Raw genomic sequence first — 17,339 nt, forward strand, 5'->3', positions numbered from 1 at the left:
CTCTAATTCTAATGACTTTGGTCAAAAGCATGCTGAGTCTTAGGACAATAAGATATAAGAAATGTCCCTAGCAATTTTTTTGGTACTTATTATAAAAATAACCATGATTTCATTTTTCACTTATTAAACATGATTCTCTTATGATTTTAAAGAAGTCAAAGTAGCTCTGCTTCAATTAAGTAATTTTTTTTCCATTTTGACATGGTTGTCCTTTTCCTACATTTTATCTACATCTGTTACAACTATTTTCTAAATGACCTCAAATACTTTTTTGACAAATGACAGAAAATAAATAAATAGATATAAAGCTCTGTGTAAAGCCTTTCTTTCTCCACAATCAAAATTATCTCTTTTTTATGGTGGAGATCTGGGATCTGCATTTTGTCCTCAGAGGTTCCTTCACCTTGTAGAATATATGACACCCTTCCTTTCCTCCCACAGTGGAAAGAGAACTTTCTTTTCTTTTTTTTCTTTGGGGTCCAGTCGTGGGGCCTGAACTCTGGGCCTGGGCGCTGTCCCTCAGCTCTTCAGCTCAAGGCTAGCGCTCTACCACTTGAGCCACAGCGCCACTTCCTGCTTTTTTCTTTTTGCTTATGTGGTGCTGAGGAATCGAACCCAGGGCCTCATGCCTGCAAGGTAAGTGCTCTACCATCTTCCCAGACCCAAGAACTTTCTATATCATATGTGTCCTAAAATTACTGCATAGGTGGACAGAGGACTGAATGAATGGATGGACAATGACCAGTGGTCAGCTGATTGATCCACTGATTAATTGATGAACTGACTTGAATTTTTTTAATCCCCAGTTGATTGATCCACTGATTGGTGGATGAACTGGCTTGAATTTTTTTAATCCCCTGAACAAAAGTAATCAAAAGCTTCAATAATCCCTGACTAAAATTATGGCCATGAAGCTCTTAGCCAAGTGTCTGACTCCCAATAAATGACAGTTGATAACCGTTATCATTGTGAGGGTTGACATAAGACCCCACCCTGGTCTGATCACACTGAGGGAAAAGTTGGTTGTTACTCTGTGTACTCTGATGTTTGATGAGACTCTCCACTGAAAATCAGACTATCAAGAGAATGAATGTTTTGATTTTTTTTTAAAGGGAGAGGTATGTTATATACAGATTCGGTTGGGGATTTAGCTCAGTGGAAGAGCAATTGCCCTGAGTTCTGCCCTCAGCTCTTAAAAATCTGGGTCAAGGAAAATTTTAAGAAGAAAAAAAAAAAATCAACGCCTAATCAGCCAACATCTAATTAGACAAAGATTTGGGCATCTAGAAAGCATCCTGGAGTTTGTTTTTCTTCTTTCTGTCTTTTGTTGTGTGGGTGTGTATGTTTTTTTTTTTTTTTACCACCACAGAGCATCAAGTCTTACCTTAATCTGAGTCACTACAGCCCAGCAGAAGATAAAACATTCAAGAGAGTGGTTTGGAGACATAGTGGGCAGCCTAACATTAGCCATTCCCATTTCATGCCGTGGAGGCTGAGTCCAAGCCCAAAAGGTTTCACTCAGGGGAATTATGAATTTCAAGTTTCCCAAAACTGACCATTCCTTGTGTAGTCCCTTCTCACAACCACAAACAGTCAGCAAAACCTGCATTCAATACAACAGTCATCACTCACGCGGGAAACTTAAGCTGATTGTGCATGTCCTGGGCTTCAGCTTCAAAGCATTAATCAAGCCAAGTTATCTATGGAGCCAGGTCCAGATGCCACTTCCTGTCCCTCCCCACGCCTCCACCAGCACCCAGAGAGGGTGATTCCTACCATTCTAGCTCAACACATTGCAGGAGAACAAACCCACACATATTTGAAAGCACACATGTGTGGAAATGTCTTTAATCAGGTGTATCTAAACAACCCTTTGCTCTTCTAACTATTCCATGTTTGCTTGAATAGTGTGTGTGTGTGTGTGTCTGTGTGTGTGTGTATGTGCATAACAGGAAAGGTAAACACTATTAGACATAATGACAGTAGAATTTAAAAAGAGAAGAAAACTATCTTACTTTAACAAAATGCCTTACTTTGCCCATTTGGTTATAAAAAGAAATCAGACTTCAAGGTATGGCTGTGATCATCTGCCAACGAGAAAACTAAATCAACTTGGCACTCTGGAATTGGAGGAAGGAGAAAAGACTGTGGAGAAGGGTGTTTAGGGTGACTAGCAGGAAAGACAACCAGAGAAAGTTCTCCCAACAGCAGAAAATGAAGAGAAAAACCAGGGAGCTTGAGATTCCATTTCATGATGTTCATTAGCCTTCTCTGTATAATAATCGCTCTCATTTGCCGAAAACCTCCAGTCAAATCTTCTACATAAACCTTGATCCACCCAACATACACTAAAAGAATTAAGGGTGGGAGGTCACGGACAGGATAAATTGATGTTAAAATGAGACAGACAGACAGACAGACAGACAGACAGAGACAGAGAGACACAGAGAGAGACAGAGAGAGAGAATAAAACTAAGGCCAAGCTGGGCTCCAGTGGATCATGCCTATAATCCTAGCAACTCAGGAGGCTGAGATCTAAAGACTGTGGTTCAAAGCCAACCCAGGCAGGGAAGTGGTAGAGTACTATCCTTGAGCAAAAGAAGCTCAGGGCTTAGTGCCCAGGTCCTGAGTTCAAGCCAAAGGACTGGCAGAAAAAAAAGAAAAGACCAAGAGAATTGGCAGGAGGTAAAATCCATAGCTGGAAGTGATAAGGGGTACCCTCAGCATTCTTGGAGATCCTAGGGGAGCCTGCCTGCACGGTATGATGTGGTACCAGCACCAACTTCACTGCTTCTCGAGAGTATTAAATAAGAAAAGGCATACAAAGTATGCCTAGATATGCCAAGTCTGTACTGAACACTGTCACCCTCTTCCTGTGGACTATTAGACCTGCGCCTTCCAAACCTGTCATAATACCCTGCATGTTTTGGTAGGCCACATTCCTGCCTTTGTTTACTTCGCATGCTATAAAAACATATGTTCCCCACCAATGGCATGTGTCTGCCCAGTTCTGTGCCCAGCTCTCACAGATGATCCCGGGAACAAAGAAAAGAGACTACACATGGGAGCCACACCCTGCCCACACCTTCCCCTCCAAGAAATAGCAAGCCCAATGGTCTCTAACAAGCTAGGAAGTGGGTAAAGCACCAGAACCCCAAGCAGCCATGCACATAAACTTAAGAACCCCAAGAAAACCATGTGCAGAAACCTGAAGACATTGTGTCGTTCTTTGACCTGAAAATAGTCACTCACCCAAACACTTGGGGCAGCACTGTCCTGGGGGGGTGTGACTAAGGTGCTGGGGACAAGAGAGAATGGGGCAGACTTCTCTCACGCACTGTGTCCTGCCTCCCTGAGAAAAGAAAGAGAAAGAAAGAAAAAAAAAAGCACATTTAGAAAAGTCAATGCATATGGGTTACATGAGCTAGATACCTGGAACCAGTGTGAGGGCTTTCTGAGTCTCAGGTCCCTAGGCGGTGTGTACAGGGCCTTGGAAGTGATCCCCCCCCCCCCACCAGCACATTGTCTACCTTGGCTGTCCTCCCCATCTCAAAGAGTTGTTGAGTGACCATGCTGCTCTCCACCTTTCTGCAGACAGCGTCACCTCCCTACCTGCTACCATCTTCCCACGACTAGCTCTGGTGGTCTTGACTACCCAGCCATCCAAGGTGGCCCAGATGTGAGGTTTTCCAGAGCTAAAACCAGGGAAGTTTTGGGCAAACCAGGTCAGGTGGGGTCCCCACAGACTGCTGCTTCCTTCACCACCCGTCCTCGAAGCAAGCAAGCAAGAAGAGTCCTCCGCTATGTAATGAGGCTTCTCCTCTTCATTCTGACACCCATCTTTCTTAGTTCCTGTAGACCTCCTCCTCCAGGAAGGATTCACTGTCTACAACAGTTTGAAGGTACCTCCGGGTGGTGGCTCGCTAAGGGCCTGACCAGAGAAAGTAGCTAATTGGCTGATAACGAATGCTCTGAAGGACCTTTCCACTGGATGCAATTGGCTCACAAAGCCTGTTTCCAGCAGCCAGTTATTGGTATTGATAGAAATGGCAGAGCCTTGGAGGAATGTTAGGTGAGTTGCAGAACACTTGGATATTTTCTCTACCCTTGTTCTTCACCGTTTTTGTTCCCCAATACTCCAAACTTCGACACCTCTTTGCCCTCTACTAGGACCTCAACATCCTCCTTTCTCTGCCTGCCAATTTCTCTCCTCCCTCTGAAATTCAGAGTGAGACCTGCCCACTGATGGCTCAGTTGGTTTCAGTAAGCTACATCCTCAAATTCGAAAAAAATGGGGCAGAGAAAATTTTTAAAAGAAAATACTTTCCAGTTCATTCACATATAAGAAACTGGAAAGGTTGATGCAAAAACTGTCACTTGTAATATGAATTGCTGCAATCTCTATAAATAATACTTGATTTCCTTATTTTTTTAAAGGAAACCAGTAAATTTGGTAACTAGATTAGTAGGTAAGTAGAATTTCAGTGGACTGGCTTCTGCAGGATTTGAGCCAGAAACCAACTAATGGACATTCATTTGTGGAGTGGATAATTTCCATCTCAAGAGGCCTGAGGAACGGGGAACTCAAGGTTCAAGAAGCCCCAGGCCATGTGAGATAAACACTCAACTTCTCCTCACACCTCTCCAGCACTTTCTACACAAGCTTCACAACCCTATTCAGTCCAAGCAGGGCACAGTGGCTCAAGCCTGTAATTCTAGCTCCCTGAGAGGTGGAGATTGGTTCAAGGCCAGCCCAGACAAAACAAAGTTCATGAGATCCATCTTGAAGATGAATCAGTGGCTAGGTGAGGTGGCCAGTGCCTGTCATCACAGAAACACCAAGCAGCAACAAGTAGGGGGACTGCAGCTGTGAGAAAAACTGTCTTTTCTATTAAAGTGGGTTGCTTAAAAGACAGCCTGGTGGCTTGGCTGTTATTGATTACCTTATTCTGCTAAGACAAGATCATCCAGTGAAGAAAGTAGCAGAAGGTGTAAGTAATTAAGAATGTTAATTTTATCTCAAGATCTTTTCATGGTCACCTTACGGAAATATAGCCTGTCCTCTTCAAACTAACTTATCCTGAGCAGATTGTACACCTGAGTTTAGCCAATCAGCAGGGGGCGGGCCTGCTACATTAGGGATAGATAGGGAGCATCCTGTCCGCTCCTTGTGTTTGCTTGCCAGATTATTGGATGATAGTACACCCTTCTGCAGATGTAAACTTCACCTTGCAGAGTTCTTTCTGAATTAGTGTCCTTATTCCCGTAGGAGACCCCAATAGCCAGAGCCATTTCTCACACAGCCCAAATCAGCCAGGACATAAAATGTAACCCTACTTCAGAATGAACCAGTGCAAAAAGCCGCTGTTGGTGTGGCTCAAACCTGCCTAGCAAGCATGAGGCCCTGAGTTCAATCCTCAGTACTGCCATAAAATAAAAAACAAATAAAAGTATAAAAAGACTCCTATTCATTCCCAGCCTAGCATTCCACTAGTTTCCTAGCAGCCCATAGTTTCTGCTATTCCTTTTCATTCTCTATTTTATTATTACAGTTTATTTTCTGGTGGGCAAGAATACAAAGCCAGAGTGTGTTATATGTCTTTTTAAATACTTGTTATTTTTAAGCCTCTTTCATGCTGGATTGTTCCCCCAAACCAATAGCGCACATGCAAAAATGACCACAAAAGGCTCTTCAGTTGTTTTTTTTCCTATGACTTCCAGATCAGCAAGGACCCTTTAAAATACCTCTCAAGCCTCCCCAGGCTGTTCTGAGGTTTCTCTCTCAACCCTGCATAATCTTATAGTTAGGAGACCTGCCACAGACTTCAGAGGTGGGTAACTGAGGCTGGGCAGGCCCTGAGTTCGGCCATCACCTGTGCATGGAACACGCAAGTCACATCGAGATTCAGAGGGAGGACAGGATGCGGCTACTACCCTTAGCAGTTACTTCAAAGCTATTCATCTGTACAGGAGTTCCTGAAATCCCTAGACCTCAGCCACACCAGGATGCCTGGGTAGTACTTCTCTTCGATGCACAAAGACCACGTTCTTTGGGTCAATATTCTCTGTGCTTGTTGGAGCGGTATCTATTTTTCAAGCATATTTTAAAATTACAAAATTTTTAAATATTGCGATATCACTGCCAAGAGCGCTAACTTTGTCCCACGCTCTGGAAAGCTGGCAGAAGGCTGCATGGACTCTGAGAATTTTCCCTACCAGAAGGTCAAAGAGCAAATTTTGCAAACGTAAAACAACTGCAGCCTGTGTTTCTCAAGTCTGTTCAGGTAACCTGAACTCCAGTCTGGATTTGCTGGTTTCGTCAGGTTTTATTTTGTTTGGGCTGCAGGGTGGTGGCTGAGCTCAAGTCCCCGGCTGTGGTGCAATCAGTGTGTGCAAGGGACGGGCAGGCCTTCTTGAGGAGCACAGTGCTCACAACCTGCTGCTACCATCTCAATTCAGCAGGGACTCCAGTGAAACTACAGTCTCTGACTATGCCAAAAGCTAAGATGGTTAAAATAGCAGAAGCAAAACATTTCTGTTTCTAAAAATGAACACGTTTCCTCAGGTAGCCACACTAACTCAGGCTCGATCAGATTATCATGATAGCTTCTGCCTCAACTGATCTCCTCACCCAACCTGGAAGGGATCAAGATCCCCCTTCAAGCACATAGCCCCCATTCCTTTATTTTATCAAGAACTTAATGCTGAAAGTATAGCTGTAAATATATCATATGAAAATCACTTTTTAAAATCATTTTGGTGGATCAGGGCCTCCCGCCTGGCAGGTAGGTATTCTACCAATGAGCCAGGAAGACATGTCTCCAGCTGCGTGTTCTCACCATACTACAGAATGATGTTCAACTTACCCCATCTAGAAGTCCATTTGTTCATCAAACCCCGCTTCCTTCTTATCTCAATAGTGCTCTGCTAAATCTACCAGATGCCCTTTCGGGTAGGGGTGGCCATAGGGCTGAGTTGGAACAATGAGAAGAGGATATAAATAATACATACATAGACCTGGCCAATAAAAACTTCTCACAGGTAATCCTCCTTCTCTAGCTTTTCATCTGGATCTACTGGTTGGAGTAGAGAAAGTCTGGTTGCTTGGGGCACTCCCTGGAGGTCATCCCCAAATTCTCGCAATGAAATGTGAACTGAGCAAGAAATCAATTTCAGGTACTAATTAAATGTTTCTGCTTGCTGATACAACACACAGATCTATTGCTATGAAAAACAACATCCAACTCTAGACTATAAAGCTGGTGTGATTCCTACCAGCATAAAAAGCATCTAGTATATTTCACTAAACATATGAAAATTCTTGGATAGTTAAAATAGATAGACAAATGACCCTACGTAACAACGATCACTGGAAACTTCCCCAAGGTCTGGGGCATTCTGATGTTGCCATTTGCTTTGCCTAAAGAAAGGCAAACTTATTCTTTAGAAATGGATATACGTGGGAAGGTGGCTCAGTAGAGTACTTGCCTTGAATGCATGAAGCCCTGGGTTCGATTCCTGAGTACCACATAAACAGCAAAAGCCGGAAGTGGCTCTGTGGCTCAAGAGGTAGAGTGCTAGCCTGAGCTGAAGAGCTCAGGGTCAGCACCCAGGCCCAGAGTTCAAGCCCACAACCGACCAAAAAAAAAAAAAAAAAAAAAAAAGGACATACGTTACTGTTGCATGCCCAAGTGCTCATCTGACAGTTGCTGTTTTTAAAACAAAGACTTGAAACCTATCAGAGGCCTATTTTCTATTCTTTTGTTTTTGGTTTTAGCTGATTCAGTCAAAAGCACAATTGCTTTGTGTCAAAGTTTACTCTAGAGCAGCAATTCTGCTGCATAATAAAAAAATCTGTCTTCCTGACTTTAGTGATTAGTGCAAGATGATAAAACCACAGCCATGTGCACACAGGATGCTTCTCCAGCCCCTCTGGATCCACTGAGAATTTGGGGCTGGAAACTGTCCTGAGCATGTGACCAGGCCCTCCACCCTTGATCAGACACAGCCTGGCTCCCTCACGGGAGGCTGGAAGGCTAACCAGTTACAACAAAAGCACTTAGGATGTGGTATCCTGTAGCTGACTCATGACAGTTATTCAACAATGAATCCCTATGCCCAGTTCTTTCAAAAGAATCGTTTGCTTCTCAGGAGGGGGAGGTTGGGAGGATTGGTATTTGAAGCCAGCCCAGGCAAAAAGATTACCAGACTCCATCTCAACCAATAACTGGGGTAGTCATCCCGACTACAGGCAAAATGTAAAGGAGGAGGATTGTGGTCCTGCCTAGCCTGGCAAAATGTGATATCCTATTTCAAAATCAACCAGTGCCCAAAAGGGGCTGGAGACTTGCTTCAAGTTATAGAGCACCTGCCTAGCAAGCATGAGGGCCTGAGTTCAAGTCCTAGTAGCACCAAAAGTGAGGAGGAGGAGGAGGAGGAAGAGAGAAAGAGGATAGGAGAGGATAAAAGAGGGCCAAGAGGAAGAGGGGGGAAGGGGAGGGTTGAAGGAGAAGGGGAGGGGAAGAGGGAGAAGGAAAGGAAAGAGAGAAGAGGGTGGGTCAGGAGGAGAGGGTCAGCGAGGGTCAAGGAGGCTCAGGGAGAGGAGACAGAGATGAAGAGAGGGGAGGGGAGGGGAGAGGAAGAGGGAGAAGGAAGGAGAGGAGAGGAGAGGAGAGGAGAGGAGAGGAGAGGAGAGGAGAGGAGAGGAGAGGAGAAAAGGAGTTCCCCATGAAATGTGAACAGAGCACGAATCAACTTCAGGTACTAACTAAATGCTTCTGCTTGCGGATATGACAAATGTATCAACTGATATGATTCTACTCCAACCTGTAAAGCTGGTATGATTCCTACCAATGAAAATGAGCATATAGTGTATTTTATTAAATGTGTGAAAATTCTTAGAGGTTTAAAATGTAAGACAAATTAAATGCAACATCCATTTTGTATACCGACTGGCAAGGAAGCTCTACTTGCTTTCTCCCATCAAAGTCCGGAGCAGACAGTGACCCCAGAGCAAGGCCCACTGGAGTGACACACCAGAAACCTTCATACTACTCTCAGAGAACGCAAGTCATTGCTCTTTCTAGAGAACCAAGTCAGAAACAACCCATCCCCTTTCTTTCCCCACAAATCAGTCCTTCCAAGTCCAGCTGCAGTGTTGCTCATATTTTTCTTTTGTCTCCCTGGTGCTGCTCTAACAAATTACCAGGCAAACTTAGTAGCTGAAAGCAATGCATTTTTTGGTCTTAGAATATGGAGGATCCGATTCTGAAATCAGGTTTGATGAGCTAAAATCCTGACTGAATTCCTTTGGGGCCTGGGAAGAGCCTTTTCCTGCATCTTCCCATTTCTAGAGTCTGCCCACTTTCCTCACTTGGGACCCTTCCTCCATCCTCACAGCCATTGGTGTGGCATCTCCAGAGCTCCCAGTGGCTGGTCCATCTCAGACTTGTGTCCCAGGCCCACTCAGGCCCCCGGGGACATTGTCCCTACACACAATTGACCTTGCTGATCTGCAGGGTCCCTCTGCCGTGTATGGCCATGTTCACTAGTCTTGAGGATCAGAACATGGCCATCCTTGGGAGCTGGGACACCCAACTATTCCACCTGCTGTGGTTATTGGTAGAGAAGCCAGGTTTCTCTGTGTTATCACAGGTGTGTGTTTCAGGGCTGAAATGACTACACCATATTAAAGTCACCTGTTCTATTAGCCTCCCCATCACCCATGAAGCCAGGGTTGCCAATCAATGGTTTCCAGAAAGACACAACACCGAGAATTCAAGTGTAAATCCTGCTGTATGGTCTGTGCACTGAACAAATGCAGATCTCCTTGTGAATGGTTTTACATCCTGTGAGAGGATCATGGTGCCAAGCCACACCTGGGCAGAAAGGTCTTCCACTGAGGGAAGCTGGTTGCAGTGGTGTGTGCCTGTCATCCTAGCCACAACAGAAAGCCAACAGTAGATGGGGAATGCCATTTTCAGGGGAATGCCATAAAGGGATGGAAGATCATAGCCTCCAAATAAATAACCATTGAAAAACAGGGCTGGAGGCATGGTTCAGCTGTACAGCACCAACCTAGCAAGCATGAGTCTCTGAGTTTGAACCCCAATACCACAAATAAAGGAAAGAGTAACTTCTTGGTGTTACTGGAGTAGTGTGACTGTCCTGCTGCTAAAATGGGCCTCATCAGGGTGACTCCATCGGCCCTGCGGGCCAGCTCTCGGCCTGCAAGCTGAAGCTCTCACTGCACTGGAAGACTTGGCTGTCACCTTCTGGCCCAGGCCAGTGAACTCTGTAGGGACTTCAGTGTCCTTGCATGGTCAGATAGATGACTCCCTGAGCGTCTGATTGTGTTCACCATAGTCCAAGATTCTTGCAAACACTGTAGGAAATTGCCTGTCTGGATCTCCGGGGGGAGATCCCATGGCAGGAAGTGTAGCACGCATCTGGTAATCACACAGCTTTAGATGCTGTCTCTCGCCAGGTCAGCACAGCAGTGCAGCTTGCTCAGGCTGGCTGTGGAGATGGCGTGGAAGACGATGCTGGACTTCACATACACCAGAGCCAAAGACCGCAATTTCATGAAACAAAGAGTAGATTAATAAATAAGCAGGGGATGGAAATATCAAATGCTATTGTTCTGTGAATCTATTTTCCACTCACGCTATCTCAGTATTCTGTTTGCTTAAGTTTCAGAAGTAAAGGTAATAATATTTGTTTCATCTTCCCTGTGAACTTTGGATCTTATTTCTCCCCTGTCGCCTAGCTGAATGGCAGAGATTTGTGTCATGGCTTCGCTTTGAAAAATAAAATGAGGGAATTTCCCCCCTTGCTCAGCCCAAGCTTTCTACTCTGGCGAATGCACAAGTCACAGAAGTGACAGCAATGCCATTTGGGGTACGTTCTAAATGGCTGCGGGTTTCCATGCACATCAAACTATTGTCTTTGTCTACTGTAGAATCAGGAAGATCACCACTGCCACCACCACCTGCAGGACCAAGCTCATATAAGATCCTTGAATAAATACTCTAGGAATGTAGGGGTGGGAATCTGAGTCCTTCTGGTAGCCCTGGTGTGACTGCAGTACAGACGCTCACCTGGGGGCTACTTGGTGGATAGAAGGGGACAACCCTACCAGACCCAGTGAGCAGAAGGTTATGACCCCCAAGAGTCTGCCCACCCCTTCTGGGGAGTCTAGTGCCCCCTGTGAAATGCACCAGAAGCCCTCTCATAACCTTTCAGATCCTCAGACCACCCTCGAAGAGCATTTCTCAACTGCCACCCAGAAAAGAAAAGAAAAAAAAAGAGCAATAGGAACTAAAGGAGTCCTTTTCCTTTTCTTGCCATTTTTATCAAAGTCCCACGTCTCACGATCAAGTGAGTGAGTAGTCAGCTGCCACAGGCTCTCTGCTAACGCATCCAGCGCTCTTTTCTCAGCCTGACCCGCTGCCAGGGAAGTAAAAGAACAATTAGTCAGAGCTCACACCTCCCATGAAATATGAGGCATCCCGGGAAGAAAGCAAGAAACTGCTTTCGATGGCAGGAGGGGTACGTTCCACAGCAACACTGCATCAAGGAAGAAGCCACAGGAAGGCCCGTCATGGGCCAGAAACATCTAGAAATACTGGACAGCAGACAGGCAGCAGCCCAGCAGCCCCAGTGAACTGAATCCTTAGAGCCCTCTACTTCAAGTTTGACGACCTAAAGTCGTTTATCTGAACCACATACTTAGACTGCTTTATTTTATTCCCACAATGATTTTCAGGAGATTATCATTTGCTCCAAGCAGGACAGGGTTCCCAGTGGGGCAGAAGCCATGTTAATGTTCCTTCTGTCTTGTACCCTGCCCAGCTCGGCAGCAAGACCACAGGCATATCACAAGTATTTGGCTTTGGTTAAACTTCTACTCATTGGGTTGTCAGTTAAAGCTAAAAATAACTCAAAAATATTTGTGCTGCAGTGAGGTTTCTTGAGGAACAAAATTACTGGCCAACTTGGAATGAATTACTCTTCTTTAAGATGCATCTGAGCCCCTCTTCTACAGTTTTGACATAACTGTATTTAAGACATCTTTGAGGGTTTTGTAAGTGTAGTAAGCCTGAACACACTACTGAAAATGAAGGGGACACTCAAACTTCATTTTCATTCCTAGACAGAGCATTTTGGATTTTTTACCCCCATTCAGCCAAAATTCACTTTCCTATATGACAGGTACCATGGTCTTTAAATGAAAACCTCTAAAATATCAACTCAACAGAGACGATTATGCACAGTTAATTTTGTATGGGCGATAATCCCTCCACCCCTAAAAAATCTAACAAATCCCTCAATAAAATTAGTATATACATGGAAAGGGGACAGGAGGGGAGGGGAAGTGAAGGGAGGGAAGGGAATTAGTGAAGGTCAATATGATTGACATACTTTGCATGCATATAGGAAGACAAGATTGAAATCTGTTGAAAGTACTAAGGAAAAGAGAGTGGGGATGAGGGAGATTAATGGAGGGGTAAAATCAGCCTGGGAAAACCTTTTTATCTATTTACTTTTTTATCTAACACGTTTTGAGTGAAGGATTAATCTCCACCCTATTATCCCAGGTACATACACAGATGTCAGGCAAAACCCTAGGAATGTGTGGACATGCTTGATGCAGGCAGGGTAATCTAACCTAAGCCTGGTGTTCCATTGTGGGCCTTACCCGTAGGGAACTCAGAGGTGGAGCTGTGAGGCCAGGAAAGGGTTAAGAGGTTGGAATGCCTCCTCTGATCAGTCAAAGCAAGACAGATGTACCCTAAGTGTGTTTAAATTAGAGCTGTTTGGACACTAAAAGCTTGAGACCTTGGAAATTAGATCATTCCCCTCTGCTCCCTAATGATAAGGGAGTCAATTACCACTCTGTATATAAACGGTGTAACCACAAGATAGATTGATACCCTATTTTCTGCCTGTACCTGTAGTCTCCTCCCCTGTACTGAATTTAAAAAATAAGCTTGCTAATGGGAACTCGGGAGTTCAGAAGCGGGGTTCAGACCCTTAGGTGTCCTCTTTTCTATCCAGTATCCTGTTATACTGTCCCTGATTGCAGGTAGCAACACTAACTGAAGTTCCCTACCTCCTCCATCCCTAACAGCCTTTTCAATAACCTGTCTCCTTGCTCAGACCTTATAAAAAGGCCTAACTCTAACCTACCTCCTTGAACAACCTTCATTCCCACAGGAAGGTTGTTTGCTACTCACTGCACTTCAATAAATAATCTTCGCCTGTTCAGATTGAGCCAGCCTGTTCCGTTCTCATCCACTTTCCTAACATCAAGTGCCATGGCATGAAGTTCTACAATAAACTCCAGCCTCTAGAGCTATCCAGAGAGACAAGGTTTCTGGCACCATTCCTTCCAGGGAGTGAACTCCCTTGTAATCTTGTCAACCAATTTTAATTTTGTGTTTCAGACAATCAGTCTGTGACCCAATCCTGGTGAGAGCTGGGGGTGATCCTAACTGATGTCAACAGAAGAGAGGTATACACTGTGCTAGACTCAGCAGAACTCAAAGCTAGAGTTCAGACATGTCTGGGCAAGGCCAGAGAGGAGAGGTGTAACAGCTGGTTTTTCCTGAGGGAAAACCCACCCAGAAGGAGGGTGAGCCACAGACAACAAACAGAACCACCAAGTAACGGAGCCTGATTTCAGTAGAAAATATCAACAGCACTCATATCACCCCAAGTCCAGGACCAGGGAGGCCAGTTTGGCCCTACAAGAGGAAAGAACAGTAAAGTCAATACTCAGAAGAATTGTGTCCCTGAGCTCCTTGGGGTCCTATAGAATGGGAAATCCTCTATCTGTGTAACATGAAGCAAAATGAAATGACTATCTTGATTCTTGATCTTGATTTTTGATCTTGCCAGTGTGACTTCTCTGGAGGTGTCATGCTATTCTGCTATCTAAGGCCTTGGTGCACTGGTGGCAGGACACAGCCAGTCCTGGAGGGAAATCTGGGGAAAGTGAGTCAGACCACACAGGGAATCAATGGCAGACAGAAAAATGCACAAGATGGAGTTTTTCCTGTACCAGGAATTCTGAGTTTCTAGGAATGCTTTCTTCCTATGGGAAGATGTTCAATATCAGCAAGGCCCCAGTGGCAGTATAGAATAGCATATGCCCACATGCTTCTCTATATGGGTTTATAGTATATGTACATTCTCTGACAAGTGGACTCATTTAATGTCAAGGAAAAAAAGTGCATAGACTCTTGTAAAAAGCATGAGCTATATTAAATTAAGTTCCTCTTTGAGTGCTATCAGGTTAGTATATGGCTTGGAATCTAAATGTCCCCCAAAGGGCTATGATTTCAAAGCCTGGCCCACAGTCTGTGGCACTGCTGGGAAAGGAGGGCCACATCTAGGAGGAAGGAGGAGCCACAGTAAACAAAGGATGTCCTAGAAGAGACCAGGATCCTCTTCCTCTCTCTTCCCCTTCTGTCCTCCCTCCCCTCTTACTCTTACTCTCCTCTTCTCCCTTTGTCCCTCTCTCTCCTTTTCTCTCTCCTACACTTCTCTCCCTCTGTCTCTGTCTCTCCTCTCTCCTCTCTCCTCTGCACACCATGGTGTTCAACTTTACTACAGCCCTTAAAGCAATGGAGTCAGCTGGCCAAGGACCAAAGCCAAAATAGACCTCTCCTCCTTTTAGTCTCTTTCATGTATTTTGTCATTGTGACAAAAAGCTGACCGAGACATCAAAGTTCAAAAGAAGCAGCATCTTGAACCTGGGCCAGACCCAAGAGGCCAGAAGTGAGTGGACACCTCCATGGGCCTGCAGCGATGCAAAGTTTGCCTAGATGGACATGAGGTCTGAGTGGACCACAGCTCTACAGTTGTCACAAGAGCTTGACAACCTCAAGGTCTCTTTACAAGAAAAGATAGAAGTCCATAGAATCAAATAAATTAAATTCTGGGTCATCCTTCTGGACTTAGCATGTGGAACTATCTCCTAGTTTGCAGTGAGTTTGAGGCACAGATCTGCTCACATCATTGGGAAATTGGATTTTGAGAACTTTTTTTTTTTTTTTGGGGGGGGGGGGGCGGTCAGTCGTGGGGCTTGAACTCTGGGCCTGGGCACTGTGCCTCAGGTCTTTAGCTCAAGGCTAGTGCTCTACCACTTGAGCCACAGTGCCACTTCCGGTTTTCTGGTGGTTAATTGGAGATAAGTCTCATGGACTTTCCTGCGTAGACTGGCTTTGAACTGCAATCCTCAGGTCTCAGCCTCCTGAGTAGTTAGGATTATAGGCATGAGCCACCAGTACCCAGTTTTGGACACATTTTTAAGTCACTACTTGCCCTTAGGTTTACAATTCACTTCCTATTATTTGGAGCTTGGTATACAAATTCAACATTCAGAGGTAATTTGGAACATTTGGAAGAATGCTGTTGTAAGCACTTCCCACCTAAGAAGGAAATGGCACCTTGCACATGCATAACCCACTGCCTTTCGGGGTAGGGAAGGTTTCAGAATAGAAACTACTTTTTATTTTTTATTTTTCCTATGAACGATTTTGGTGCAGATAATGTGCCTTTCCCCTACAAGTTTTAATTAAAGCTACTACTTTGAAAAAAACATCCACTGGACTCAGACTTGAACATTCACCTTCTTGGGGTTGCTGAGTTACTGCCCCTCCCCCAGCCTGGGAACGTTATATTACTGTTGGGTTACAGTTGTATTACATGTGGTGCTACATGTTCTACTAGTTGTGTTACATGTTGTATTACAGTTGTAGTGAGAGTAACAGGCTGGTTCAAGAGAATGACCACTTGTGATTCAAAGATGAGAGACTGCTTGGTGCATCACCTCTCTCCTTCTAGACCACTGGAAATACCTTCTTAAAACAAAGGCCCAAAGTAGTCATGGCATACGAATGCGAATGTCCACACAATGCCTTTTAGGCAAGGTATATCATATAAACGTGAGCATGTTTTCCATCTTAATCACTTTTAGAAGGAAGATGGAGACCTGGTATTTCAGAGTTTCATCCCAAGTCCACAAGCAGAACAGATCAGATAGCTAACTTCGAACAAAAATGTGTTGTACAGTTAATACTAAGGAAGAGATCCAGAATCCATACACTGGCAATCATGCAGGACTTTTCTTTTTTCAGATCACAGATATCTTCCACCAAGCAGGACTAGCAGTGTTCTGGTCATTAACTCACCAAGTAATTAACGCCTTTGGGCAATTTGTTTTAATGAGTCTTGGTCATTTTAATCTCTAAACAAATGTCAGTTTCCTTACAAATAAAATGGACAGGTATGATGGGCTTACCATGCCCAGTGCAATGTCTGAGCTACAAAAAATTCTCACATATGTGAACCTGTGACCCCTGGGCCCCCCACTCCTGCCTCTGGGGTTGGCCAGGCAAAGCATGTTTCACTGACTGAGAGAGCCAGGCTCTGAGTGACACAGGCTATGCTGAGCTCTCCTCTGGATTGGCTGGAGAAGGTTTGTGTTTACCCTGGCACCAAGAACACATGAGGCAGTCTTCAGGGTGTACAGTAGTGCTTACATGACCATGTATTTGCATAAAGTTTCAAAGCATTTTCTGGCTATAAGCAGCATGTCCGCTGCTGTCACAACATATTTATGTAAGCTCGATATGGATCCTATAAAATAAACTTTGCAAGTGTTTGTTTTCCTAAGGTATGGGGGGGTGGAGGAAGAGGGGGAGGCGGGAGTGGTCGGGAGGAGGTGGAGGAGACAATCATTTCATCTCACTATGGAAAGTGGCACATGCTGATGCCACCCCCTTCCCCATTGCCGCTAACAGGCGGGCAGTTCCCTGCTACTTCTTGAGGCAACCCCAAAGACATAGTGGGTCACTGTATGACTTGTTTCTTTAAAATACATTTTCTGCTAAAAACAGCATTGAGTAGTGCTGTGACCACATCCCTCTGAGGGCCAGAAAGAGGAGGGAACAGAAGGTCGTGACCTTTAGTACACAGAATCCCTCCAGCTAATGGTCCCATGCCAGCATGAACAACTGCCCGTCTTTCTACATAAACATAGCCAGACAAGTCCTTACCGACAAGTGCCACTCTTTACTTCATTCTCTCAGAGATACCACAAATCAGACAGACCAAATCTACCCCACAATACCAATACGAATCACACCAGTGATGGGCTGGGGTGTCTCAAAGGTAAGAGATTGATTTCAGGGTGCTCCATGACTCAAGACATCTCCACCCAAGTGGATATTGTTGAGTTAAACAAAGTCAAATAGCTTTCATAGTTAACGCTCTTTTAATGCAGGAAGATGCCCAGTCAGGAAGATATAGAATATAGTGTTGTCCAAACT

The 17,339-nt window shown here is 44.7% G+C and overlaps 1 protein-coding gene across 1 annotated transcript in view; it reads right to left on the reverse strand.

Moving 5' to 3' along the window:
• Bmper (BMP binding endothelial regulator) overlaps positions 1-17,339 on the reverse strand; it is a 222,515-nt gene that overhangs the window by 98,929 nt on the left and 106,247 nt on the right. The window contains exon 7 of the mRNA XM_042695043.1: positions 3,253-3,352. Within this exon, the coding sequence (XP_042550977.1) occupies positions 3,253-3,352 (100 nt within the window). The remainder of the gene's footprint in view (positions 1-3,252; positions 3,353-17,339) is intronic.

The sequence above is a fragment of the Dipodomys spectabilis genome, unplaced genomic scaffold (assembly GCF_019054845.1).
Source record: "Dipodomys spectabilis isolate Male_0828 unplaced genomic scaffold, ASM1905484v1 ptg000178l, whole genome shotgun sequence".
NCBI classification, from domain to species: domain Eukaryota; kingdom Metazoa; phylum Chordata; class Mammalia; order Rodentia; family Heteromyidae; genus Dipodomys; species Dipodomys spectabilis.